This window comes from Strongylocentrotus purpuratus, unplaced genomic scaffold, assembly GCF_000002235.5.
Source record: "Strongylocentrotus purpuratus isolate Spur 01 unplaced genomic scaffold, Spur_5.0 spur5_scaffold_19, whole genome shotgun sequence".
NCBI lineage: Eukaryota > Metazoa > Echinodermata > Echinoidea > Camarodonta > Strongylocentrotidae > Strongylocentrotus > Strongylocentrotus purpuratus.
Window position 1 is genome coordinate 7,138,942 of NW_022145604.1, and position 26,569 is coordinate 7,165,510.

Sequence of the window (26,569 nt, forward strand, 5' to 3'; positions counted from 1 at the left end):
CGAAGGCCTGAACTAGTATTTTTGTTCAAGTTTGTAATTGTATTCTAGAAAACAAGGCAAGGAAGAATAAAAGGAACTACAAATAGTAAAGGAGAGATGATATAGAGACAATGGAAAAAGAGCAGTATAGAAAGGAAAGGAGGGAATATACAAGAGTTCAAAGAGAGAAAGGGAGAAGAGAGGAAGTTGACGAGTGAAAAGGAGAAGAGAGATAAAGAGAAAGGAAGTGAGGCAGGACTAGAGGGTGTGAGCAAGAAAGAAAGAAAAAAGAGAAATGAAAAAGAGTACAGAGAGGAAAAGAAGAGGGCTTAACAGAGACGTTACTTGCAGGGAAGCAGAGAGAAAAGATAATATTGTTAGAAGATTAGTATGGCTGGAAAGATAGGGGAAGGGTGCAAGAGCTCGGAAAATGGAGTGCGAGAGATATCAAGAGAAAAATGTGGAGGGAAATTTGGAAAGAAAGGAAATTAGCAATAAGAAGGAGGCCATGAGATACAAGAGGCAAATGATCTTTCAAAACGAACAAGACAACTGACAAATCAATCAGCAATAAGTAAAATTTAAAGGAACTATTGCCTCATTTATTCATGAAAATACTTTCCTCTCCACCAGAACCAATAATGTACATGTATGATGTAACACCTTTGCCTATTACAAATGGTAGGAAAAAGATAAGAAAATATTGTTCACTGACTTCATTCGCATTTGGTGGGTGTTTATATTGAGACAATTTAATTCAATAAATAAAATTGATCGGTGAGTATTCATTCACAAGGCAACAATAATTGCATATACATTCATCACTATAAATTTTGGACGGTTTTACTTTAATACATACATGTATAATGGAAGTAATCTTATTTACAATATATACAGTAAAATGTTCTATACAGCAGTGAATACCTTGCATCTAAATATTTACATTTTATTTGCGAAGAGCTGCATTTAATTTTACATAGTTAAATTCCCTTCTGGCTCGCGACATGATTGATCGATACAGCGTGCATATGTTTAAAAACTGAACAAGCTAGCATATACTATCAGCAGTTTTAAGTATCTTCTCAAAATATACTCAAGAACTTTCGGAGGGGAAAAAGATCAAACACTATAACATAAGTAACATGTAATATGCACATGTGCAATTACAATATCTAGGAAGACGATACAACAAGGTTTCTTCCAGCTTTTATAGAGAATGTACTGCAGTGTCAACTGATTTCTTATTTTACTAAGCTATTATTCAGGTTTCATCTACTCCCCCAACGATTTGATGAGATCTATGTGGGCACCATCATACTCTGTTACTTATACATATACCGTAAACTATAATTTTTTATCAGACTTCCCAGTTCTTGACCCATTGTATTTGTATGGGAACCGGAAGTGCCTTTGCCAAATACGCTCGTGGCAGGTGCTGCCCTCTATGGCCAAATACTGTAGTTGCGGTAGCTAGAATTGGGAAATAGTCAACCTCAAGACTAGGCACAATACAACATGTCACAATTTCAATTGCCCTATTCTGTCTAGTGCATCAAGTTATTCCACTGATTTATGAAGCGCTGAATGCCAACCTTTTCATCTGTAAATTAAACTGGGCAAATGGTATTAAACGTGGCTGGGTCGGCTACAATTTTACAGAAATTATTCTTCAACTATTGATTTAAAGAAGAGGGCATTTTGTGGAAAAGATCTTCAACAACCAAGCACATTGATCTCTTGACACAGAAGTTTTGATAATACAGTGCCCATTGTGTTCGAGAAAAGACTAGATTCTGTTCTTCATTTGTTCTGCCATCTCCATGCATTGTACATGTATGTGGGAGTGTATGGAATTGAAACCATACCTCTTGCATAAATGAAAATGAATACCTTCCAATAATACCCAGGCGGTGTATCGATATCACTGCATACCTGACCAGTCACAAAGGTCACATTGGGTACACTAAAAGCTCCTATGACGCAGAGTTTGCACAGAAATAGAAAGAGAGAGAGAAAGAGCATGAGGAAGTGAGAGAATGTAAAAGAGAGATAATCCAAAAGAGAAGAAGAAAGCAGAGAAAGAGAAAGACAGAGAGAGAGAGAGAAAGAAAGACAGAGAGAGAGAAAGACAGAGAAAGATATTGACCAATGGAATAGCTACAGTCAAACAGCAAGAATGAGGTGGGGAGAGAAGAAGGGGAAAAGAAAGAAAAGTAAGTGGAAATTTAAAGGTAGATAATGAGATGAAATATAAATGGGGCAATACATGTGACCAATTTTTAAAGAAGAACAAAAAATGGCCAGTGACACCTTTACATCAAGTAACAAACTATTTACTTGGGCCGGCGTAATGAACAGGGTAGCCACATCAAGTATTAATACCACACCATCTGTGCATGGCAAATATTACCCCAGTCTCCAGCATTGCCAGGTATCCATTTTTAATACACCTGGGACAAAAAGTTGGCACAACATCTTGTGCGAAGATGTACATTGTAAGAACTCTTCAAGGATCACAATCCAGACTTCTCATACGAGAGTCAAGAGCCTTCACCACAGTGTACCCAATAGTGCGTGGAGCACTTTTACAAAAAATAAAAATATTATCACTGTATCCAGATGACCAACCGATGGCTTCCTCACAACATTTGATCAGCCTTCCTTTTGAATAGTTGTTTGCTCTGTATCTATTAACAATGTACATGTAACTCAAGACTTATACAGGTCGGTAAGAAAGGAGTTAAAGTAAGAAAATGAATTTGTTCTTGTCCTGAGACACCTCATCATTTGTTCTTTTTTCGTTAACCTAATGAAAAATTAAAGCAACATGAAGTAATACTGGTTTAACAATTGAGTAGCGAATCAATGGCCATGGTGGTGTTTGCTCTGTACCCCATTAACAATGTACATGTACATGTAACTCCATACTTATACAGGGGCAGAAAAGAGTTGAAGTAAGAACATTTATTTGTTCATGTCGTGAAGTCATGTAAAACCCTTTATTTCTTTATACTTCAGACACCTCATCATTTGTCCTTTCTTTTTGACCTGATGAAATAGCAAACCAACATGAAGTAATACTGGTGTAACAATGGAATAGCAACGCAATGGTCTTGGAATACTTCTGAAGTTGGTGGAGGATGCGCACATTATGCAAGAGCTCTCAGCTATCAAAGTGAAGACCACTCTTTTTGACAGATCTATAACATCCTTTATCAGGAACGTCATGTATATATAGCAGAACGGTGTCAAATTTCCCAGGAAAAACCAAGATCATGTGTCTTTAGTGGAATATGCTACAAGATTTGGGGGCAAAATGAACCAAAAAGACCACAGCTTTATATTCCAGAAGTTCACCAACATTAGCAGGAATCAGGATGCCATCAAAATACCAGGGTTGGCGGACGGAGGTCTGCTGTCGTCGTTTATCCACCTGAGAGGGCGACAGAGCACATATTATAAAGATCAGTATTTTCACCAGAATGCAAGCAATACAATACCAGGTTATCCACCACAGGCATACATAGAGATTGTGCAGGGCTGGAGCGAGTGCAAGGCTATACACAGACATTAATGAGGAGAATGCACATGCTAAAAGGGTAGAGCTGTATGCGAATTCAGGAAGCAAGTGAAAAAGGTTAAGTTGCGTAAGAGTAATCAGTGCCAATGTAGTCATGAACTAGGGCCCTGTTTGATCATTGTTATAAGCTACTAAAATCCTTGCATTTGATTGGCTATTAGCAGATTTGTCATGGATTTGTGGCAGTTTTTATTGTATAACCAATATTGAAACTTAGCTTTAATATCTTATCTTTTATCGTATTTTATCCGTATAAACATCTAAATGTTATCCCACCTACGTATCACGGTTGCAATAAACCTGTAAATTGTTAACTATCAAATTTCTATTTCATGCTAAACGAACATCAATTTTATATCATCAATGAAACTGTAAATCGTATTTAAATATACACAATATTTGTTAAGTGTTCTATATATTTTAATGTGTTATCAATGCAATGTTATGCCATGTACTTTTTACTCTTTAAATTGAACAATTTCATCTTTTAGCTGCATGTCCGATGATTTTTATCTCAATAAACCAATACAATACAATACAATACAATAACAAGTTTTATGAAACAGCTATAGGGCTCAGATTTAAAAGAAAAGCAATCCCATAAAGCATGTTGCATGAAAAAAATTGCATGAAAAAAATTGCCATTGATATATCATGGGAGTAGGCATACTTGTACATGTAGAATAGAAGTACTTGGATGACATCAATACAGAGTAGTCAATAGAAGAGTATATAAGTATGGCAGGTTGGTGCAGGGAATTAATTGAGAGGGCATGTGCAACTGAAACAGCCAACTTGAAAACACATATTGCAGGAAAAAAAAAGAAATCCTAATTACGAAGCGTGCAAAGGCACACAATTTGCAGTGCAGGAGTAAGGCAAGATGACGATAGTGCAAATAAAAACCTCAGATACAAAGGACACAAAGTAAAACAACCCACAAAGACAATGATAGCTGACTGATAACAGGTGCAGGTGAACTCAATCATGGAAACCAAGATGTGTAGATATGATACATTTCCAGTTATGAAGCAAGTGAGGGTATAGCCACATAAATGTTATAGCAGATAATGCAACATCATCATGAAAAGTGACAAGAACTTGGGAACAGCCAGCAAAAAGGCAGAGCATTGGCAGACAGAGGTTGTCAATGGCATGGGAAGTCAGAGACAGAACACATGGAATGCGAAATACAAGTACCGTATTAAAGCCATTAGGGCCCTGTTGCATAGCACTTACCATCGATGGTAACTTGATCTGCCATTAATATCAACTACCATGGCAACATAACAGCCAATCAAATCAAGCTATAGGTTTCCATGGAAGTTACCATTGACAGTAAAGCTACCATTAACGCTGAGTTTTTTGCAATGGGCCATAGTGTGGTCTATAACAATAAAAGCACATAGTGAAACATCATAGAAATTGATGAAGAAGTTGGGATGGAGAGAAAGAATGCAGAACATGAGCAGAAAAGGTTATTTTTTAAATTTGTTACTAGAATGAGAAGTCAGAGACAGCACAAAAGGGATGTGAAATACATTTTTATAATAAAGAAGTGATCATGAAAGTGTATTAGCACGAAGTACACAGAGACCAGTCTAAATACATTAAATGCAGGTGCTTTGTTATCTGAATGTCCCAGACTAGATAAATTTTTAAAGCAAAACTAGAGCTCTAGTGAACCAATATTTCTCTTTCAATTACATACTAGTATACAAATTCTATGAGTACTGTACACATAGGGATGGAAGATACAGATCAAAACCAGCATACAAATACGTTCTCAAAGATAACTATATTCTTTTAAAACAGTATTCATGAAATGATAGAAGTTTAGTGTTATTGTAGCAACATACATGTAATCAACAAAGCATGTATTGCTCCACACTAACAATCTTTCTTTAATTTTTTAATTTTTTTAAAATGTAGATAAGGAGAGAGAAATATAAATAGGGTAATAAATGTAACCAATATTTTTCAAAAGCAGTCTAGACAGATGGAGTCCCTAGATAATTTTGAAATGTTGGGCCCCTTTTAGTGTCAACCCTAGCCATAATCAGTGCCAGTACCACACTGATCGTTTCTGTGCCCCTTCAGAAAAGACTTGTATAATTCAAATGCGAGGAAAAAAATTATGCAGTTTCTCTTTGAGCACACAGAATATCAAAATTTCATTGTAAACTGTGTATTCTAGTCCCCTTTGGCAAAAGTAATAGATAATGAGGAAGGTGAATAAGTTTAGGCAAAATTCTATTCAAGCATGCAGAATGATATTATTTGTTCACAATGTTTTCTATTCCCATTTAGCAAATGCACAGATAATTTAAGAGGCAAATAAGTTCCTGCAAATTTCTATCCCAGTGCGTAGAATTACAAAATTTCATTGTACACTGTGTATTCTAGTCCCCTTTAGCATATGCAAAGATATTTTCTACGGCAACTAAGTTTAAGCAAGTTTCTCTGTGAGAGCACTATAGCTGACAATTTTTAGATGATAATTATTTTGCTTAACACTCTGCAATTTTAAGTTTCTACTACCTGTTTTAATGCGATAAGCTTTTAAGAAATGTTAGATAGTACCTTCAGAAACCATTGGAAAATAACCAAGGATTGCTGTAATCTTTCATGTATGTGGTAGTTGGGTTAGGATACATGTCGATTGCACTGAGAGGGTACAGGCAGGGAAAGTACAGGGTGAGAGTTAGGATGTGTTAAGGGGTGCGAGAGATGGGTGTTGCTAGAAAGGGTGATGGAACAGTTATTCAATAGAAACAAATATAGATTGAATTTTTGTACTGCAACATCATTCCTTCTTCATGAACTAAAGCTTACTTGATCATACATTTTAATTTCTGTTCTCATTTAACAAACATACATCTACTTGCTAGTGCTACTATGTAAATGTACTACTTCTACTATAAAACTTAAGCTTCTGCTGTTAGAACAATTACTACATTTCAATCGACTGATACATTTCTATTTTTATCACAACATGGAAATGAATACTACAGTCAAACCAGCTTTTATAGTGACCACCCGTCTACAAAAACAATTTTTTTTTTTTTCCCTTGAAAATGGCTTCTCATTGAAACATGTACTAAAGGAATCTGTCTACAAAGACCACCTGTCTACAAAGAACACTTTTTGTGTTTCCCTTGGACCGCCGCTATAGACAGGTTTGACTGTACCGTAACTACTTCTACACTCATTTCCAATACTGTTGCTACTACTACAGTACTATTACCAACTGAGGTAAATAGATATCACTTCTACAACTAATTCTACTTTAAATACTATTAATACCTATACAACCACCACCACGACTATGACAATGGCGATAATGATGACCACTACCACTACTATTAATACCTAATACATGTACCACCGCCACCACCACTATTACTATGACCACTACCACTACTATTATCACTACCAATATTACCCCTCTAAAATATAAATTTGTGCAAATGTGCTGTTGGTAGACACTGATTATCCATGCTACTTTACACAACACATCAGTCAAAGGGAGGGGGGTGCACACTGTTGAATCTCACCTGGGTGGGGGAGGGGTAGGAAGGGGCAAGAAGTTTCCATCGGTGAAGGCTTCATAATCATCGTCTGGTTCTACAATCTGACCCTCTGTATGGCAGAAAGATAAAACAACATTACTTGGTGAATTTTCATGGCCTGCATGTATACAGGACTAAGCCTTATTGAAGTATAAGACCTTTTCATGTTAGTTTTTACAGAATTCATGATTGCATAATGTCATTTTGACATAAATGGCTATAAAATCATTCCAAAGTATTATGTGTAACATAACAAAATTAAAACACATACTGATAAACTTCTTTTTTTCTTAGACAAAATTTTGTTTGATGATAGTTTTACAGTTGAACACCTTTAAACAAAAATTTGTTTCCTTCAGACTTTGCATGACTCAACAAAATGGTAACATTTTCAAAGTTTGTTTGATTGCTGAAAAACTTTCAAAATGCATGTTTCGGACAAAGTTTTGGTTTTGGCGGTCAAAAAATGAAGCAAAGGTATTTGTTATTGTTGAACCCTCACAAACAAATATTCAACCTGTTAACACTATTAACAGTATTGAGCCAAAAATGATACAAACAAACAAACACTTTAATTGCCACCTGAAATACGAACTTGTAATATTCTTTTGTTACCGGTATTTAAAAAGAAACTGAAGGAATTGTTTCTCTCCAAATATGCTTGTTAACTTTTGAGGTACATTATAATAGTACTATTTTTGTTAAGAAGAGGCAATGATGTGTATAAATAAAACAATCAAACAAACAAACAAACATAAATGTAGATTCGAAAAATTAAGGAACTCACCATTGACTGAGAAAAGTTCTATGCCTCGCCCTGGGGGTGGGGAGACAGTGTATGCTGACATGACATCCAACTTTCTGTCCCTGGTAGGATTAATCTGACCTATACCGGGCTGAAAGGCAGGAAGGGGTAAAAGAGTTCATAAATATCCGCCTTTCGGATGGTTACGTTAAAGGTCGGTCCTCAGACATAAATATTCATATCTGATTGAAACACGTCTGTAAAAACCCAATCACACACATACGATGAAAATCATAGAAAATAAGCATTTTAATAATGTTACAATACCAGACACTTTCATGCTCATGAAATGTTTGCAATTAAATTTTGCAATTGATGAAATAGGTCTACATCACATGATCTGGCAACAATTGCTATGTGGTCAATTTACTCCCATAATGAAATTCTTGACTTCAACACTAGATCAAACCCTGTACCTAACAAGAACCAGTACCAGAACCTGAAACCTAATCATAAACCTACTCTTAACTCTTTATATGCCACTCAAATAATCTCCCTGTGCCCATCGCATTCATCAAAGGAAAGATATACATGAGATAGATATAACAAAGGTTTCAATGTTATCAAACTGTTTCCAGTGCAAGATATATCTATACCAGTGAAGGGTTTTCATGAAGCACATCAAGACCGAACTGAATTGATGACTTTGCAAAGACACTGTGTTGCATGAAGGAATCTTTCCCTCAATTGGTGCCTATCATTTTGTGCAGAAATGCATGAGCAAATGTACAAAGAGGCAAATAAAGCAATGAAAGTGTTATTTAATGAAATAAAGTTTGGAGTACATGGTGCTGGAGCACTGCCCAAACTCAGGCCATTGCCATACTCCAGAGTAACATGTATTTTTCAGCAAACTTTTTAAGCCTATCTGCACTAGTTTCGTCAGGAAGGATTAGACCTCCCTGCATGGCCACTGACAGGTAGTTATCTCGTCAAATCAGCTCTCAATTAACATAAGAAAAAAAGGGATCGTGGGGGACCAACGATTCCACTTAGGCATTGTTTGCTATATAGAGGGCGCAAGTAGCTACAAGTAATACAGACAGGCTTTAAAGCTTACAGTGAGAAGTGAGAATACTACATACCAGAGGAGGATGTGGTCCCTTGCTGTGCTTGGTGTTGGGTGTTGGCTGGGGCGCCTGGGGTTGGATGGCTGCATTTCTTGACACTTGGCTGCCTGGGGCATCATTCTGGGTGGGAAGAACATGGATTACAGGGAGATTTCATCAATGAAATGTATGTACCTACGGTATTTAATCATTGTGATGGAAAACTTCTGACTCGTTATGTTTTCTGGGGCGTCATTCTAAATAGTAAGAATGACATCAACTCATGAAATAAATCCATGGTTTGAAGCTCTAGAAGCACAGTACATGCATGTCATGATGTCCAATGGGCGAGCATTAATACAGCTACTTACTAATACACGGGCTTATAGAGTGAAAACTCAATTACGACGTAGTTTAGACCATGGTGTAAATTAATTTCCCTCACAAATTGGACTATATAGATTTGGGAGATAGTCTTCTATGATGGAAATGATATATTCTATTCTATTCTAACAGTATTTAAATCGGACAAGATTAGTGTGTTGATACTTACAGCATACGTGACTGTTGCATGGTGGAGAGTGGCAGCTTGCTTCTGTAGCGTTTGTCGGAGATAGCTCTCATCCTTCAAGGCATACATGCTGAAATCAAACAATGTTTTAGAAACAGAATTTTAAAAAATGCTGAAATTCGACAATATCTCTAAGAAAAAAGAAAATTAAAAAAACTATAGGGCCTACCATTTTCTCTCTCTGTCTCTGTAATTAATTTACTTTCATATGAGCTGCAGTAAAATTGCTCTCTCATGGTAGCTTTGCACTCTTTGGTATTAAATATACATCACCTCTCTCTTCTATCTCTGCCTACCCTCCCTCTCTCTCTCTTTCCCCACTCCCCTTCTCACTCATTTTCTCTCTTTCTTGTCCTCTTTTCTTATCTCCGTCTCTCTATAATTTTTCTTTTCAAAAAGTGTCCTTCCAACTTTATATTTCAGTTGTAACAAACCCCCTCTATAACACATTATCTTCTGATAACAAGTTAGTGCTAGCTTAGCAATCTCTTTTATTTGTCTCTATCTCTCTCGTTCCCCTCCCATTTTCTTTTGTCTCAATTTATTTATCCCTTTTTCCATTGCTCTTTCTCTCTCTCTTAACTCATCTTCTCTGCAGCAAGCTAAACATCTTCTCACATAATTTGATTCACTTGGCAAGCTCTTTTTTTAGCCTTGCTCCCTCTTTCTTTTGTCTCACCCTTTATCTGTCTATCTATCCCTTTTCCCTTGCTCTCTCTCTCTCTCTCTCTCTCTCTTAACTCATCTCCTCTGCAGCAAGCTAAACTCCCATAACTTGCTGCTCTTGGCTAGCTCTTTATTCGGCTTGGCTATCTCTCTCCCCTTTTATTTCCCATTCTCTTTCTGCCTAGCTCTTTCTATCTCTTAATTTCCTACCAGCTCTTTCATGTAAACTCACCTTCTCTGCAAGACGCTAAACTTCTTCTCCCATAATTTAGTGCTCTTAGCCAGCTCTTTCTTCAATCTTGCAATTTCTCCTCTCAGATGTTTCTCCAGTCGATTCAATTTGGATATTTCTTCTCCGGACTCTGCTGCCTTTGCAAAGGTTGCTTGTTCCTACAAATAGAATTAAAGCATGATTATCTAATCAAAAGTGACTGTTTTAATTGAGTTGCCAAGCTGATATTCATTTTCAACAGCTGAAGTTTGTGGCACATAGCAGTGTACTACAAAAATGACAAAATCTTGAACCTCAAATGACTTTCAAAAATACTTTTGTATAAATGCTCTATAAATGAATGAATAATTGAATAGGATCAATCTTTACCCTAAATGGAACAGAGTAGAAAAAATTCTTGTGGATGATTTTTTGGCATCAACAACTTTATATCTGAATATTACACATATAGTGACAAATGCAAATTAGCATCAAATTTCCCATCAAGCGTCAAATAACTTTCTACAACTGAATTACAGCTGTTATCAACAAAATCAGAGTGTGGCTCTCGTTCATATGAAAACCTAAAACTATCCCACTTTTTGGTGTGGTATATAAAACTTCAAAGACATGCATGAAAATACGTATATACAAATCTAGAAAACAGCTGGATACATGTAGTTCTTTTCAGATTCATTAACAAAATGGTTCTGGGCTCTCTTTCATGCTCTCCGCTAATCAAATGCCACGATCAGTGGCTTATAACAGTTATTGTAACATAATATTGATAAGTTTTATGAAACAGGGCCTCGTTCTTTATCATCCCTGAGGTCCCTCGATTTGAAAATAAGGAAGAAGTGCCAATATTTACATTCTTTTGGAGTTCCCTCTCTTGCTTCTCTTTCTCCGCCTCAAGTTTCATCCTTGCTTCCTCTGCCTTTTGTGCGTCTGCTGCGTGCTGCTTGGCGAGGTTCAACATCTGAAGGCAAGAAGAAAACAAGAAATAGCTGGAGCATTTCATACCAAATATAGCATATTATAATGGACATAAATAAATTACAGAATTTTATAGACACACAGTTAAAAAACTATTTTATGCGCATAGTGGGCATTTTATACACAGAATTGGGAATTATCATACACAAAAACAGGTAGTTTAGCCATAAACTATGGCATTTCATTCACTGTATAGGATATTTCATATATAACTAGGGCATGCATTAAACAAAAATTAAAAACCTTATGGCATTTCTTACACAAATCAGCCATTTCATACACAATAGAGAGCAATTTAAATACAAAATGGGCATTTTATACACAAAATAGGATGTTTTATACATATGTGAGCATTTCATACACCAAATAGGCTATTTTTTAACAGCGCTCTTTTTTAATACAGATTGCACTGCTATCAAATAGTTTTAACTTATAATCACTGACTTGCTCATGTTTGCACAGGGCCATTGTGTTCAACTACAACGACTGTGCCCTACTGCCTTTATGTATAGTTGAATAAATAAAGATAACGGGCCAGGCAGAGATATCACATGGACCTTGAAACACACATTCAACTGCATGGTCAAAAGATAGTTTAACCAATTGTCTGCTGTAACCAGAGTTACCAGACGGTTCCTATATGAAGCCTTTATAGGAATGAGAGAATTCAGGAGTCAATGGGTGGTATTCTCATAAGATAAGCCGGGACTATAATACTGTTTTCACACTGGCAATATTATGCTTAACCCCGTACAATAGGTGGGGTTAAGGGGGGGGGGGGTCTTAGCCCAACCTATAGTATGGGGTTAAGCCTATTCCACTTTCTGTTCAGACTGGTTTTTACCAAAGTGGGCTAAAGTTGGCTAACCCCACCTATAGTACGGGGTTAACTAACCCTGCAAAATATATAACTCCGCAATTGTGGTGCTAACTCCTGCTAACCCCGCAATTGCGGTGCTAAGCAAATGAATGAGAACAGAAACGAAACATAGTCCGGTACTACGCAATGGAGCGTATCGCAGCTGGCCAGATGCGAAGTATGTCCTATCATAACATACACGATATCCGGGGTTGACGAAATGCAGTGAGAACAGCGGGAATTTTCTTATTCCGGAATAGGCGCTAGTACGGGACTAAAAACAGCGAGTGTGAAAAGCCAAAAAAATAGTCCGGGGTTAAGGATAGTACGGGGCTAAGCAAAGTACGGGGTTAAGCAAAACCAGTGTGAAAAGAGTATTAGTCCAGACTAAACAAGAATTTTAGTTCACACTTCTATGGAATGCTAGGTTTCATCTTCCTCCTTCAATATTCATGACAAAGATAATCTACCAAAGACTTTGTTGAAATTCAGTTCATACTCATATTATCTTCTTCTTTCCATTTCATTCCAAATTAATTTTTTGGACAATTTTCATTGAAGGATTAAAATAATCTGTACAGGGTAAATGAGTTGGCAACAGGCATTCCATAAAAGTGTACACTAACTTAGTACACGCTAACTTAGTACGCGCTACCGGAATACCACCCAATAGGTTTAATTTCTATATTTCATTACTATGTTTCATAAAAGTGTGCCTGGTTACTAATACTACATGTATTTGCACATTGTCTTGGAAACACCAGAAGGATTATTACTCTTAACTTGTTTTCATAATCACTTGATAAAGAAGTTAGGTATGTCAACAATTTGTAACCTAATACAAACTGTTGAGTTTGAAGCATGAAACTTCTCTTCTTTTAATTGTTATATAAGTTTTTTTATTGATCCAATAATATTTTTACATTCAACATAAATATAATACAAATATACAGACATTTATATCCATGTAACAATAATAGATCAAAGAAGAAATAAAATGGGTCTGTAGTATATAGAATAGAAAACATCAGCAATGTTCTCTTCTCTTCTTCATTACTTCTTTCATGTGTAATGCCTACATTGTACAGGTTTTGTGGCCGGTAAAGGTGTTGTGGCCTAGTAACTGACATTTTGCTGCTACTGTAATTCAAAATTACACTGAATCAAAATTAATTGGGCAAGCAAAAACAAAATGTTATCAGGTTTAAAAATGGCATTGATCTCCCACTTATTTATTAGTGAGTGAATCTTAAGAATGACCAAAAAATAGATTAGTTGCAGAAATTCCACAGATAAAGGACTTACCTCATCTCTTGACTTTTTCATTTTTTCCTGCATATCCTTTTCTTGGTTCAGTCTCTGCTTTTCAGCCTGAAAATTAAAAATAAAAATAAAATAGAAAAGAAAAAGAACATTAAAATATATCATTCAGCCAACATGATACATATCCATTTTGTTATTTTTGTTTGTCCTCTTCCTCATCTACTCATACTTATTTCCTGGACAAGTAAAGCAGATATAAATGCATTTGTACAGAAAAGGAACCCAAGCTTGAATTAGGTTTTGTGCACAGGGTCTTAATGTTACCCTTTGTTTTCTTCACACTACTTCACCATCCCATAGAATGCCAGGTTAAGTTTCCCCTTTCTTCTACTTGTCTACGTACACAATATCGCACAAACATTATTTTTGAGGGATATTGGTCCTGTAGAACCTTACGCAATGATAGTAACTCTTTTGAAGAAAAAAAAACTTAGGCAAGTGAGAATCAAGTACCGGTATCAGAAAATGGTAAAATATTTTGTTGTAGCACCCTGTACAAACATGGCTTCCCTGGATTCCATGACACCAGCGATTCATGTATTTATTATTATTATTTTAATGTATACATACATGTACACCTGTAGTTGCTTTATAAGATCCATATTGCATGGAATGTTGATAATTTTGCAGTTCAAGATTATTTTTATCTTTTTTTCTTCTTGAAACTGTTCTTGAGCTTTCACTTTGGACCACTTTAACTGCTACATGTAGATGATTTCTAATGGAACATAAATTGATGCATGCAACTATAATAATGGCTGAGATAGGAACTAACCTGTCTCTTCAAGGATGAGATCTCTTGCATTGCTGTAGCTTTCGATTCCTCCAACTCTTTCAGTAGCTGTGGAAACAACAAAAAAGGAGAAGAAAGTTATAACCCATTATCTTTATTCGAAGATAATGAACAAATGGCAAGTGAGGTGAAAAAAAGAAGCTACAAAAGAAGCTGGATTCCATTACACCAGCGATTCGTATATTCATTATTTTCAATTTCTATGTATACATACAGCTGGAGTTGATTATTAAGATCCACTGTATGCATCAACTGTCTAGATGCCACACAAAAACAATCTCTCTATGCCACACTGTACTCATCATGGTATTGATATTAATACCAAAGGCTAAAAGATTATCCAACTGATTCAAGTGCAAGATTAATCTACACTTGTGTTAAAAGGGTTGTCATGGAGCTTATCAAGACCAGAAATGGGAAATGTTGCAAAGCTGTTGAGTTGCACAGAGCAATCCTTCTGTAAACCGGTGCCTATCGTTTTGTGCAAATGTGTATGTGTGGCAAACTAGTGACCGTTCAGAGAGGCGAAGGACGCAACCAAAGTGTTAAAGACCTCTTACCATACTCTCTGGGGCCCGTTTCACAAAGCCTTTTTTCAATGACAAATGATAAAAATCAGTGATAAATCTGCTAATAACCAATTAGAAGCAAAGATTTCAGTAGCTTATAACAAAAACTGTCATTTGTGACTGATGACAAGTTTTGTGAAACACCCCCTGGTCTCTGTGTTTGAAGATACAGAAATGTGGAGTGCACTACACTTGTGTTATCTTATTTCATTGTATTTTCGCTTTACGGCACCATACATGAACAACGGTTAACAATAGAAATGATACCATGATATCTCACCTGTTTTATGTGTATTCGTTCTTTCTCCACATCTTTGTTCAGTCTCTCCATATCTCTGTCTGCAAAGAAAGAAATAAAACAAAGGATAAAGCGATGGCTCTGTGGTAAATCAGTAGTCTCGTAAAAAAAGAGGTTCTGGGTTAAAAACTGACATGATGAACTTGCATATGCCCTTTTGTAAGGTACTATTCTTCAATTACCAGGCCCCTCAGATAAGACCTTCTGCTATAGATTTACAGGTTACTATCTGAAATGATACATTTACTTGTTTTCTAGAAAGCCAGGAAATATAAAAAGACATCTTCATCATTTTTATGGATGAAATTGAGACATTACTGTGTAGATGCTCCTTTGCTACATGTAAAAAGACATTTATTCATAATCAAGTCCAGTCCAATCCAGGAATTTGCAGAAAGCGTCCCTCCCCACTGTTCTCGATACAAGCTCAGGTTTAGGGGAAAACACTCTGTTCCTCGGATAGAACGCTAACTGCAGGGCTTATGTGTAGGAGAATCACACCCTGTGCACTTCAAAAGCTACACTTCTCCCAACTAAAAGCAGGGTGTAAACCAGATGGGTGTTTCACAAAGATCCTAAGTTGAACTTATCTCTAAGTTGGACCTAACAAATATGGAAAGCCATTAGCACCTTTGAAAATATTTTGTAAAAGTCATTTTAAAAGGCATAAAATGTTGATTCAAATCATTCTTATTTTCTATTTTCAAGGAGATTTTCTTGATGTGGAATTTATAAAAAGTCTAAAATACTTGAATTTTTGGTTTTGAATGTATTTATTTTAAGGCTACAAATGGCTCTCCATAATTTTTTAAGTCCAACTTAGAGTTAAGTTTGACTTAGGATCTTTGTGAAACACCCCCCTGGTGTCTAGTGTGCCTGCATTACACAACAGGTAATCTTCCTGCAGATCTTTGTCATAGGCTCCAAAGCCCTTTTAAGATTAAACAGAAGAAGAAGAACACTCAGTTTAAGTAACTTATGAACTTACTCAATTCTTCTATGAGTTCATCTTTGCCGTCTAGAGCTGATTCTAAACCATCCACTTTCCTCTTCATGGCCACCATCTCATCCTTGAGCGCCTCCACCTCATAAACGGCGGTGGGTGTCGAAGCCTCACTCCTTGGGGCCTAGAGAAAAAAGAGAAATCTCAAATGTTACATGCATGTAAGTCACTCTTCAATCTATTCATTAACTTATTAAGACTATCAAACATATTTTTCATAGAAATTAAAAAGCAATGGTCATCGATTAGGTATTGTTTGCAATATAGAGGGCGCAAGTAGCAATAAGTAGTGCAGTAGGGCTTTAAATGAAAAAAGTTTAAACAAATGGAAAGAAACAAAAATGTTGTCAAGTTGGCCAATTACGATTATAGGCTAAAGTTGCTTAACAACATGCAACAAAATTAAATTACATTTCTGATGTCTTAAGATCTGTCAAAAGTGTAGAAGGCCTGGGGGTGTTTCACAAAGATCCTAAGTTGAACTTATCTCTTAGGGCGCGTTCATGCTTGATTTTGACGGCCAGAATCAGGCATCTGTTACACGTTTAGTTTAAAACACGGTTGCGTCTTAGCTCACTTTTGTAGAATCACCGAAAAACGGCGATCACGATCGCCGATCGTAAACTCACAAAAAGATGCGTTTACAATTTGTAAACGCGTTTAAATGGGGTCAACGCACTGACCTCTAGTGGGTCTACGTAGCATGCACAGTGAAGGTTTGCGAATCCAGCTGGAAGACCAATTAAGGCCACACACTGAGAATTGCCTGGGGGAGCCAGAGAAGTAAGCATGAACACTACATCGTGGAACTGCGATCACGATGAGCGTTTACGATGAGCGTTTCAGATCGCTCATTCTGCCTTCAAAATTTAAGCATGAACGCAGCCTCAGTTGGACTTAAAATTTATGGGAAGCCATTAGCATCCTTGAAAATATTTTGTAATTTTTTTTTAGAAGGCATAAAATGTTGATTCAAATCATTCATATTTTCTATTATCATGGGAGATTTCATGTTCTTGATGTGGAATTGATGAAAAGTCTAAAATACTCCAATTTTTGCTTTTAAATATATTTCATTTTAAGGCTCCAATGGCTGTCCATACTTTTTAAGTCCAACTTAGTGTTAAGTTCTACTTAGGATCTTTGTGAAACACTCAGGACACATATGCCATTGTAGATATGGGCTGTATGTTATAAACTGTAAAAATGATTCAATTTGATCATTAAATAACAATAGAGATAGGAATATTACAAGTTTGCGATTGTGATAAATCCCAAGCAGTTGCAACTGTCAATAAGACTGGGTCCAGCCATGAACAACACCAATAGCTTTAAATCCTATCCATGAGACAGGTTTACTCACGTTTGCCTGTTGTTCTAGTTGCATCTTGAGCATCTCGATGATGCCTTCCTGAGATGCTACCTGATTCTGTAGTGCCTTGTGCTCATCTTGTAGGGCGGCGGTGTTACTATTCTGTTTCTTCAGCTCAGCATTCATCTTTTTACTTGCATGATTCTGGGATAAACAAGAAACCATGAATTAGAATGTATGAATTTCCCCCTTTTCAGGTGCATTGATTCAAGTTATAATAATTGCACCAAATGCTTGTTTGATTCTTTTTAAACCTAATTAAATATGCTTTATAAAAATATGGTGCCTATTATTCTTCTTGTTCTTCTTTTCTTAATCTAAAACTCTCCAAATGATGAAAAAGTGAAATATGATTTCACTTCATGTAATGATGCTTATGATGCTTTTTAAATAGTTTTATTTCCATGGTAAATTAATATATTTTGGTCTTTAATTCTCTTTTTCATAAAGCTGTAAGACAAGAAACGTTTGCAATTTAAACATTTTGCAAATCATCAATGGTGGCGATATTTTGCAGCAAAAGACGTTTTGTGAATTGTATGAATTCAATCCATTATTCATTTAACTTGCAGGTAGAAACATGCAAGAATTTCAAATATTGGTGAAATATATGAAGGTTGTTTTCAAAAGAAAATAAGTACTACAATATCAAAGAATTGCTTACTGATACCTTTCATCCTGCTCTCATGAGATTAAAATACTAAAATGAAGAAAAAAACTAAAGAAATCAAACAATCTCATAATTTTTTATTTCAATTTCTGTGCATTCTTATTGATTTTGTAATCCTGGTCACAAGATGAATGATCTGCAGCTTTTTATTAGGGTGGAGCTTAGCACGCAGGTCTGAGAAAATTATTTTAAAAAATATTTTAAAATTTATGAAATATATTTAGACGTTTGAATAACAAAATATGAGATATATGCAGCCCTGCACATCAACAGGAATCAATTTATACTTCTATGTCAACCGACTTTTATAGATGAAAGGAGCTTACCTTCCAATCATGGGCGATCTTTGCGATGCTATTTGTGAGTTGTTGTCTGAAGCTTCTCCTCACTACCTCCACGCGCTAGAGAGAGAGAGAGAGAGAGAGAGAGAGAGAGAGAGAGAGAAATAAAACACATGAAAATGAATAAATCTTGGTCAAGAGATGAATGAATCTCCTTATTACCATACCAAGCTAGTCAGATGAAAAACTGAAAAACTGTAAAGCCTGAACATCTATCCTGATCAAAACATATCAAAATTATTGTTTGAGGCATCTGTACCTCTTATAGGTTTGCCTCAAAATGTTTCCTACTGCAAGCTTTCAAGGTGTTATATCCCAAGTCTAACCAAAAATCTGATTGATGCCTGAACAAAACTTCTTGAAAAGTATTTGAGTACGGCTCCTTCTTCATTTTTGGATACCCTTCTATTGTTCGATGATACTAAGCTTCACAATTTGACAAACTGATTTTGAAACTGAAAAAGAATAGTCTCTGGAATTGTCCAGGTAGTTATTGTCCTAAGGGTAATTGTCTAGATGTCAGTTTTATGAGGGTGGGGAGGGGTGTCCAAGAATTCTCTCCTACTTTTTCTCATCATTTTATTGTAGAATTCTATAGATTTCTGTAGATTTTTGTACATTTCTTTCCCATTCTATGAACACTCTTTTCACTTTGATTTTTCATTGGCCGGATCAATTTATTTCATCAGGTGCTTTAGTTGGCCGTCTAACAAAAAATAGGTTTTATTGTGTTTATTATTATCGTTATTACAATTATTATCATTATTATTATTATTATGGAGGGGGTAGTAGTCCCAGTATCAGAGTTTCTATATACTTCACTCACCTCTCGATGGGCCTTTTCCAGGGCTTCCACATGTTCGTTGATTCTGCAGTACATGTCAAGAGCTTTTTCTTGGAGTTTGTTCTCATAGTCTGCTCTCATCACCTGCTTAGCCACTGCAAGTTCTCGTTTCAGCTCCTTTGATTCCTACAAAAGATAAGAAAAAATGTAAATTTCAAAGTAAGGGAATTTTCTGTCAAAGACTTACAATCAGGTACATTCTTTGATCAATTTTACCCACAAGAAATTAATTCAGACTTAAAATTTGGATTGGAAATGATACAGAAAAAGAAATCTCCCACTCCATCCAAAGCTAACAAACCTGCTTTAGTGACCACCTGTCTACAAAGACCACATTTGTTGTTTCCCTTGAAAATGGTTTCTCATTGTATCAAGTACGAAATAAACCTGTCTACAAAAGCCAATTTTTGTGTTTCCCTTGGGCAGTCGCTGCTGACAGGTTTGACTGTATAACTAATCAATACATCTACATGTAATTTGTTTTTTTCCTGAAGAGAAAAGTAATCTATCTTGAAATTTTCTACTCTACATAAACAAAACAATTTTTTCTGTCTCCATCATTTGGGAGTGCCATGATACAAAAGCCTTCAGAATGTTTGTGGGTACTGTATAGAATAGGGAAATAGGACACAACATGTACAGTACATGTTGGTCTAGAGGGATAAACGAAAAACTCATAAAGTGAAACCTGCATACGAAGACCACTCCAGTGAGAAAACAAAATGACTTTACAGGCAGTGAGGTGACAATTGCTTTGGTATCGACTGCTCCAGATTTACACTTTATCAAATATATAGCATAAGGTTAAAGGCTGCAAATAGGTGAAAGGCTAGGTATCTGGCCTAGGGATGAAGACTTCAACATTAAAACGTTTGGTTGATATAGGTAACTGACCACCATACCATGTGTTATAAAATCTCATGGGTTTTATAAATGCTATATCTCACAATGTATAGGTTTCAATGAGGGCAATTTTCAATGGAACGTACCCCCCCCCCCCCCCGCCCCCCTCCCCCACTCCAGCAAAGCATAGAGTCAATGCTAATGCGTATTGACCTCTAGCACTGCAATGACTGCATACTTGCTGAGAGGCAGGTATAATTATACACGAATACACACACCACACACTATTGCATAGACTGCACACAATATAACTGATGTGGCCGATTAGAAAATTTGACACCAGACTTACAATTTGAATTTTTAAATTATTCTTTTTAACATCAGTAAGTAGAAAAAATTGTATTTCACTGCTATCTAGATGTCATCAATTGTCATTAAAGTACCGATTTTTAGTGAAATCAGTTGAGTTTTGTACAGCGATGATTGAAATGTTGATAATCAATAAAACAGCTTTTAATACACAGCCAGGATAGTAATGCAGCTATGTGTGCCCCTCCCCCCAAAAAGCAGTCTTTAATGACAGGGGTCTTCCTTTACGTATGGCCACTAAATTTGGTTTGACTGGACTTACCCTGAGCAAGGTCTGCAGAACGAAGGTCATCTGCTTGAGTTCCAGGATCTCAGACTCCAGGGTCTGGGAAGCCCGGTCCTGACGGAAGAACCCAACCTTCTGCTGGTCCGAGATGGAAGGCCTGGGTAGAATAGGAACAATTAGATTAGAACCCAAACGAGAGAAACCTAATCATACCACTCCAGCAAAGCATAGAGAGTCAATGCTATTAAATGCGTATTGACCTCTAGCACTGCATACTTGCTGAGAGGCAGGTATTATACACAGATACACACACCACACACTATTGCATAGACTCCACACAATAGCACCAACGTGGCTGATCGGCAAATTTGACACTGGACTTACAATTTGAATTTTTAAATTATTCTTTTTAATATCAGCAGACTAAGTTCAAAAAATTGTATTCTACTGCTATTGAGGTGTTATCAATTGTCACTTAAGTACCAATTTTGAGTGAAATCAGTTTGAGTGAAATCATCCTCATAATAAGGATCTGAGATTACAGTCGCTAACTTCACGCACGCGTGCGCACCCCTTTGTCTGTACAGTATACAATTGTATTGTAATTGTACAGCAGTTTGCTGTGAAACCTGTGAGAAAGTAAATTTTAAGTGTCTATAAAATCCTGTTAGAGGAATAATTATCTTTTCTTTGGATGGGTAGATTGCCAAATAAAAGAGGCAAGAATTCAAAATATTAGCGATTTCCCCTTAATTTTAAGTGACCGAATACTGGGCATTCTACCCTACTGCCGTAATGATCGTTTATTTCTGTACCAATTCTTCTTCCAGTTAAGTGCCGCTTCATGGTGATGAAGATAATCGCACTGGTTTTGTGTGTATATGTGGAGACTTTCACATGTCCTGTCATTCCACATTTTAACTTGTTGTTCTTGTTGTGCAGGTGCATATATACATGTGTAAGTAAAAAACATTCCCAGTCTTGTAGACATTACATCTGCATCCCACTCAAGAAGACCTTGAAGGCGTCAAGAGAGTGGTATTGGGCTGGGTCCTGTGGAAGGTTGTTCCAGTCCTTGCAGGTTCTTGGGAAGAAGGAAGAAGCATAGGTCTGACTACTGCAGTTGAATGGCCTAAAACGAGATCCATGTCCTCTTGTTATTGATGTCAGTTCAGTGAGAAAGGACTGCCAGGTAACGTCGACAAGGTTGAAACGGATGCGATACAGCATGGCAAGGCGGCTGTGAAGGCGTCTGGTGAGTAGCAATGGCCAATTCAGGTTTTCAAGCATAGCCGTTACACTGGAGGTTTGATTAAAGTCACCGGTGACGTAGCGAGCACACCTTCGTTGGACCATTTCAATCTTGTTGACATTCCGCTGTGTGTGTAGTTCCCATGCTGTTGCAGCATATTCCACCACTGGTCGGACGTATGTAAAGTATGTGGCCTGCTTGATCCGCCGTCTACAGTGTTTAAAGTTCCGTCGCAAGAAGCCTGTCACAGAATTAGCCTTCTTGACTGTAGTATCAACATGACTATTGAAGTTGAGCTTCTGATCGATGTTGATTCCAAGATACTTGGCGGAACTCACTAATTCCAGGTCGTGCCCGTGGATGTTATACAGGCCTAGGATTTGTTTCCTCTTGTTGGTGACTCTCAGAGTCTGGCACTTGGACGGGTGGAATTCCATCCGCCACTTTCTCTCCCATTCCTGCAGCCTGTCAAGATCTTCCTGAAGATTTGTACAATCTTGGACTGATCTGATGCGTCTATATAGCATACAGTCATCAGCGAAGAGGCGTATGGTTGAGTGCTTGACACTGTCTGGTAGGTCATTGATGTATATGAGGAAAAGCAGCGGGCCGAGAGCACTACCTTGGGGCACTCCAGATGTAATCTTGGCCTCGTGACTACGCTGGCCCTCCAGTGTGACTTGTTGAGTGCGGCCACTAAGGAAGCTTTCGATCCATTTAAGAGTAGTGCCACGTATACCATAATAGTCAGCTTTGAGGAGGAGTCGTCGGTGAGAGACTTTGTCAAACGCTTTGGCAAAGTCTAACAAGACGCAGTCTATCTGCTCTCTATCATCCAGTCCTTTGGCAAGGTCATTGATGGCAAGGATGAGTTGTGTTTCACACGATCTTCGCTTCCTAAAACCATGTTGTGAGTCTGACAACAGGTTGTGATTGATCAGGTGATGTATGACAGCACAATGCACTATGTGTTCACATAGTTTTGATAAGATTGCTGTCAGTGAGATTGGTCTGTAGTTTGCTGGAGATGACTTACACCCTTTCTTGTGGATAGGAACAACATATGCTTTCTTCCAGTAAGAAGGAATTTCGCCTTGAAGTAGGGAGGCCTCAAAAAGCAAACTAATGGCAGGTGAAATCTGATCAGCTGTCACCTTGAGGAGTCTAGCAGAGATGCCGTCTGGCCCAGTAGCTTTATGTGGCTTCAGTTTCTTCAACAATTTCGCTACGCCTGCTCGGCTAACTGATGTATCATCCATGGCTGGATAAGGACTGGGTCCCAGGTCTGGTAGAGCTGTGTCATCATCATCAGTGGTGAACACCGAGGCAAACTGCCTGTTCAGGATACTGGCTTTCTGCTTCGGGTCACAGTGAAGTATGTTGCCTTCCTTCAATGGTGCTACTCCCATGTGATCACAGCGCATGGTTCTCACAAGGGCTCCAAGACGCTTGTTGCAGCCTGGATCATTGTCAATCAAGTCAGCAAGGTACTTGTTGTAGGCTTGTCTACACAACTTTTGTGTGGTCGTCTTTATAGCGTTGTAGCGATGCCAAGCTTTGATTGTTGCTTTTGCATCACTACCACGCATGGATGAGATCCTCTTAGCCTTCCTATAGGCTCTGGCCTTCTTGCGACATATGCGTTTCGTGGCGGTGTTAAACCAACACTGGTTTGGCCGTGTCGAAGTCATCTTGGTTGGCACATGGTCCCTTAGAATTTTATCCAGGGCTTGTTGGATTTCAGCAAAGAGAGTTTCAACTGGAGATGTTGTGTCATGAGAAGCTACAAAGCAGTCTGCCCATGCTTTAGCATCTGTATGAATACCGTCAATGTCTGCCTTCTTCCAGAGGAATATCTCCCTACGGATAGGTTTATTCCTATACGCTCTGACAGACAAATCCATGAATACCACATCGTGGTCACCGAGTCCCGGCATAGGCTCACACTGCCCAACCAACGTTGGGCGATTTGTGATGATGACATCGAGTGTGTTAGATCCTCTTGTTGGGAAGTTGACAATCTGACCAAGTCCTACATCTGCCAGAGTCTGCAGGTATGTCTCACTTAGGGATTTCCTGTATTGATGGGATCTTATCTCTTCTGTCTCCCAGTCTATATCGGGCAAGTTCATGTCTCCTCCGATGCACAACGCTGTGCCAGGATTAGACATGCACAGTTCTCGTATGAACTGGTTCATATTGTCCATATAAGGTTGGTTGGTGTTTGGAGGTCGGTAAACAGCTCCAAAAATAACACTGTTGTTGTTGTTTCTGTTCACGATCTTTGCAGCAACCACTTCAGCTTCACTAGTCACCTGCACCTGATAGCTATCAAGGCTTGAGGAGATGGCGAGCAAAACTCCACCATACCCGTTATTACGATCTTTCCTATACACATTGTAGCCAGGCGGGAAGATTTCTCCTTCACTTATGCTCGGTTTGAGCCATGTTTCACAGCCCATGATTACATCTGGCTTAACTGCATCCACAAGGCACCAAAATTCCTCCCTCTTTGAAACTATGCTCTGGAAGTTAATAGTCAGAGTTTTGAAGCGTAGTTTACCTTGGGGAGACAGGCTCTTCGAAGGAGAGGACGAAGTCTGTGGTGGTCCGGGAGAAGCAGAACTTGAAGTTGAGTAGCTGCTGTCATGTGTTAAGCTTGATGACTCGCTGCTTCTGTCAGTGTCCGATGATCCGGACATTAGTAAAGTGTCAAATAGGCTGGATGAGAACTTAGGCAATCCACAGTTACAGCATTCCCATGGTGTATCACATCTTCCGAGAACAGCCAAGAAACTATTGCCAATGTTTACACAATCAGCATGGAACCAGGTGTCGCATGATTCACACAGTATACTTGCTTTGGCTCCTTTATAAGACGTGCATGCCTTGTGGCATTCACCACATGGAAACTTGGGTTTCCTAGGTCCGGGATTTATTTCCACATCACCACTCAGTAGCAATACTGATATCAGTATGAACACGCACACAAACATGGCTGCAGGGGTTGAGTTACCAGCCAATGCCATGGTGAGACTTAATATTAGAATCTCTACCCTCAATGCAGCACAAAAATGGCAATGTTGTGATGCGCCCGAGATTCATACCTATGGTGCACTAATAGTATCACCCACCGACACTAGATTGAGTTACCAGCCAGTGGCATGGTGAGACTAAGCATACAAGATAATGTATTATGATATAAATACATACATACATGTACATGCATGCAGATTCAATGGCAAGCCATGGTATGACTCCAGTACAGCATGAATAGTAACAACTAGTGAACCAGCTTGAATATATATAGGTGGGCACAGTATGTGAAGTCAGTCCAAAAAGCCAAATCAAGTACCACGAAGTAGCTCAAAAATACAGGACAAAACTACTCCATTCCATCCCAAGAGTATGCTCACACTAAACTAGTCATGTATAGCATCAACATTCATGCAACAAATCCATTTATACCAGCAAAAAGATGTCAAACAAGATCAAATTTGACTGCACAAAAACAGGACCTGTGTACTGCTCCACACACACACACTAACAGGAAATCCGTACTACTAGGCAGCTCTGTTTGCCATGTTGAATCAACAATATTACAACATCATCACATGGGATAAATTGGGTCAGGATGAGGAATCACCCTTTTGGCTTTTCCCCATCAAAGTCAAACTCAAAGACTTCTTCAAATTATAATTTCAAGTGGTTGTCCGGCCAGACGAGCCAAACAACACTGTACGTCGAAATTGTAATTACTACTTCTTTACATTTCGAAAAAAATTTGCCCCAACCCGCTGTTTGAATCGTTTTCCTATGCAGGCTCTGGAGCTCCGACGCCTTCGACGGCGGAGCTCCCTGGGTTTAGAGCCCGCCCGGCGTTGGGCGGCGGCATGGGCCAGGCTGGGCTGGATTCCAGATCAAAGAATGCCATGACCAACTACTCATTTTCCACTTGTTAGAACTCACTACATACTTTTAATGGTTTTCATAATTAACGTAAGAACTTACTGGATGTCATCCATATCGTAGGGTACAACAGCTCCATCATTTGCAGTAATATTAGCCAGTTTTTTAGTCGTTGCCTTCGACTTCGGTGGATTGTTGTCACCATCCATTTTGTTGTCAAGAAAAACTACACAGCCGAGAAAATGGTGATACGCCATCTACGGTCGGTCGACGCAGAATTCGAAAGTGATCGTGGAGAAGGATCGTTGAACCTCGGGAGGAGGGGAGCGGGGGGCGTCATTTTTTTCTGCGGCACAGATTGGGTTTTTTTTTTTTTTTTTTTTAAAGAGGTCTTGATTTAACCCTAATCTTAACCCTAACCCTAAATTTTCCCATAGGCTCAACACGCACCTAACCCCAATCTGTGCCG

The 26,569-nt window shown here is 38.0% G+C and overlaps 1 protein-coding gene across 1 annotated transcript; it reads right to left on the reverse strand.

Moving 5' to 3' along the window:
* Positions 1-559: 559 nt before the first annotated feature.
* On the reverse strand, positions 560-26,337 carry LOC100890504 (uncharacterized protein C10orf67, mitochondrial). The gene is made up of 16 exons (XM_030990155.1): positions 26,203-26,337; positions 20,976-21,096; positions 19,484-19,627; positions 18,643-18,717; positions 17,638-17,790; positions 16,260-16,398; positions 15,254-15,312; positions 14,387-14,452; positions 13,594-13,659; positions 11,305-11,412; positions 10,455-10,612; positions 9,539-9,626; positions 9,022-9,126; positions 7,919-8,027; positions 7,117-7,201; positions 560-3,412 (listed from the first exon to the last, which is right to left on the reverse strand). Exons 1-16 carry the CDS (start codon positions 26,307-26,309, stop codon positions 3,352-3,354), a joined length of 1,644 nt encoding a protein of 547 aa, XP_030846015.1. The 5' UTR covers positions 26,310-26,337; the 3' UTR covers positions 560-3,351.
* Positions 26,338-26,569: the final 232 nt, after the last annotated feature.

What these genes read in the sequence shown, in the direction of transcription:
- LOC100890504 (XM_030990155.1), bottom strand. Translation starts at nt 26,309, where the DNA reads ATGGATGGTGACAACAATCCACCGAAGTCGAAGGCAACGACTAAAAAA. An exon ending in TGAACTCATAGAAGAATTGA is followed by an intron (nt 15,313 to 16,259) that starts GTAAGTTCATAA and finishes CTTTCTTTGCAG; the next exon opens with ACAGAGATATGGAGAGACTG. An exon ending in TTTAGCGTCTTGCAGAGAAG is followed by an intron (nt 9,627 to 10,454) that starts GTGAGTTTACAT and finishes GTTTGATTTCAG; the next exon opens with CATGTATGCCTTGAAGGATG.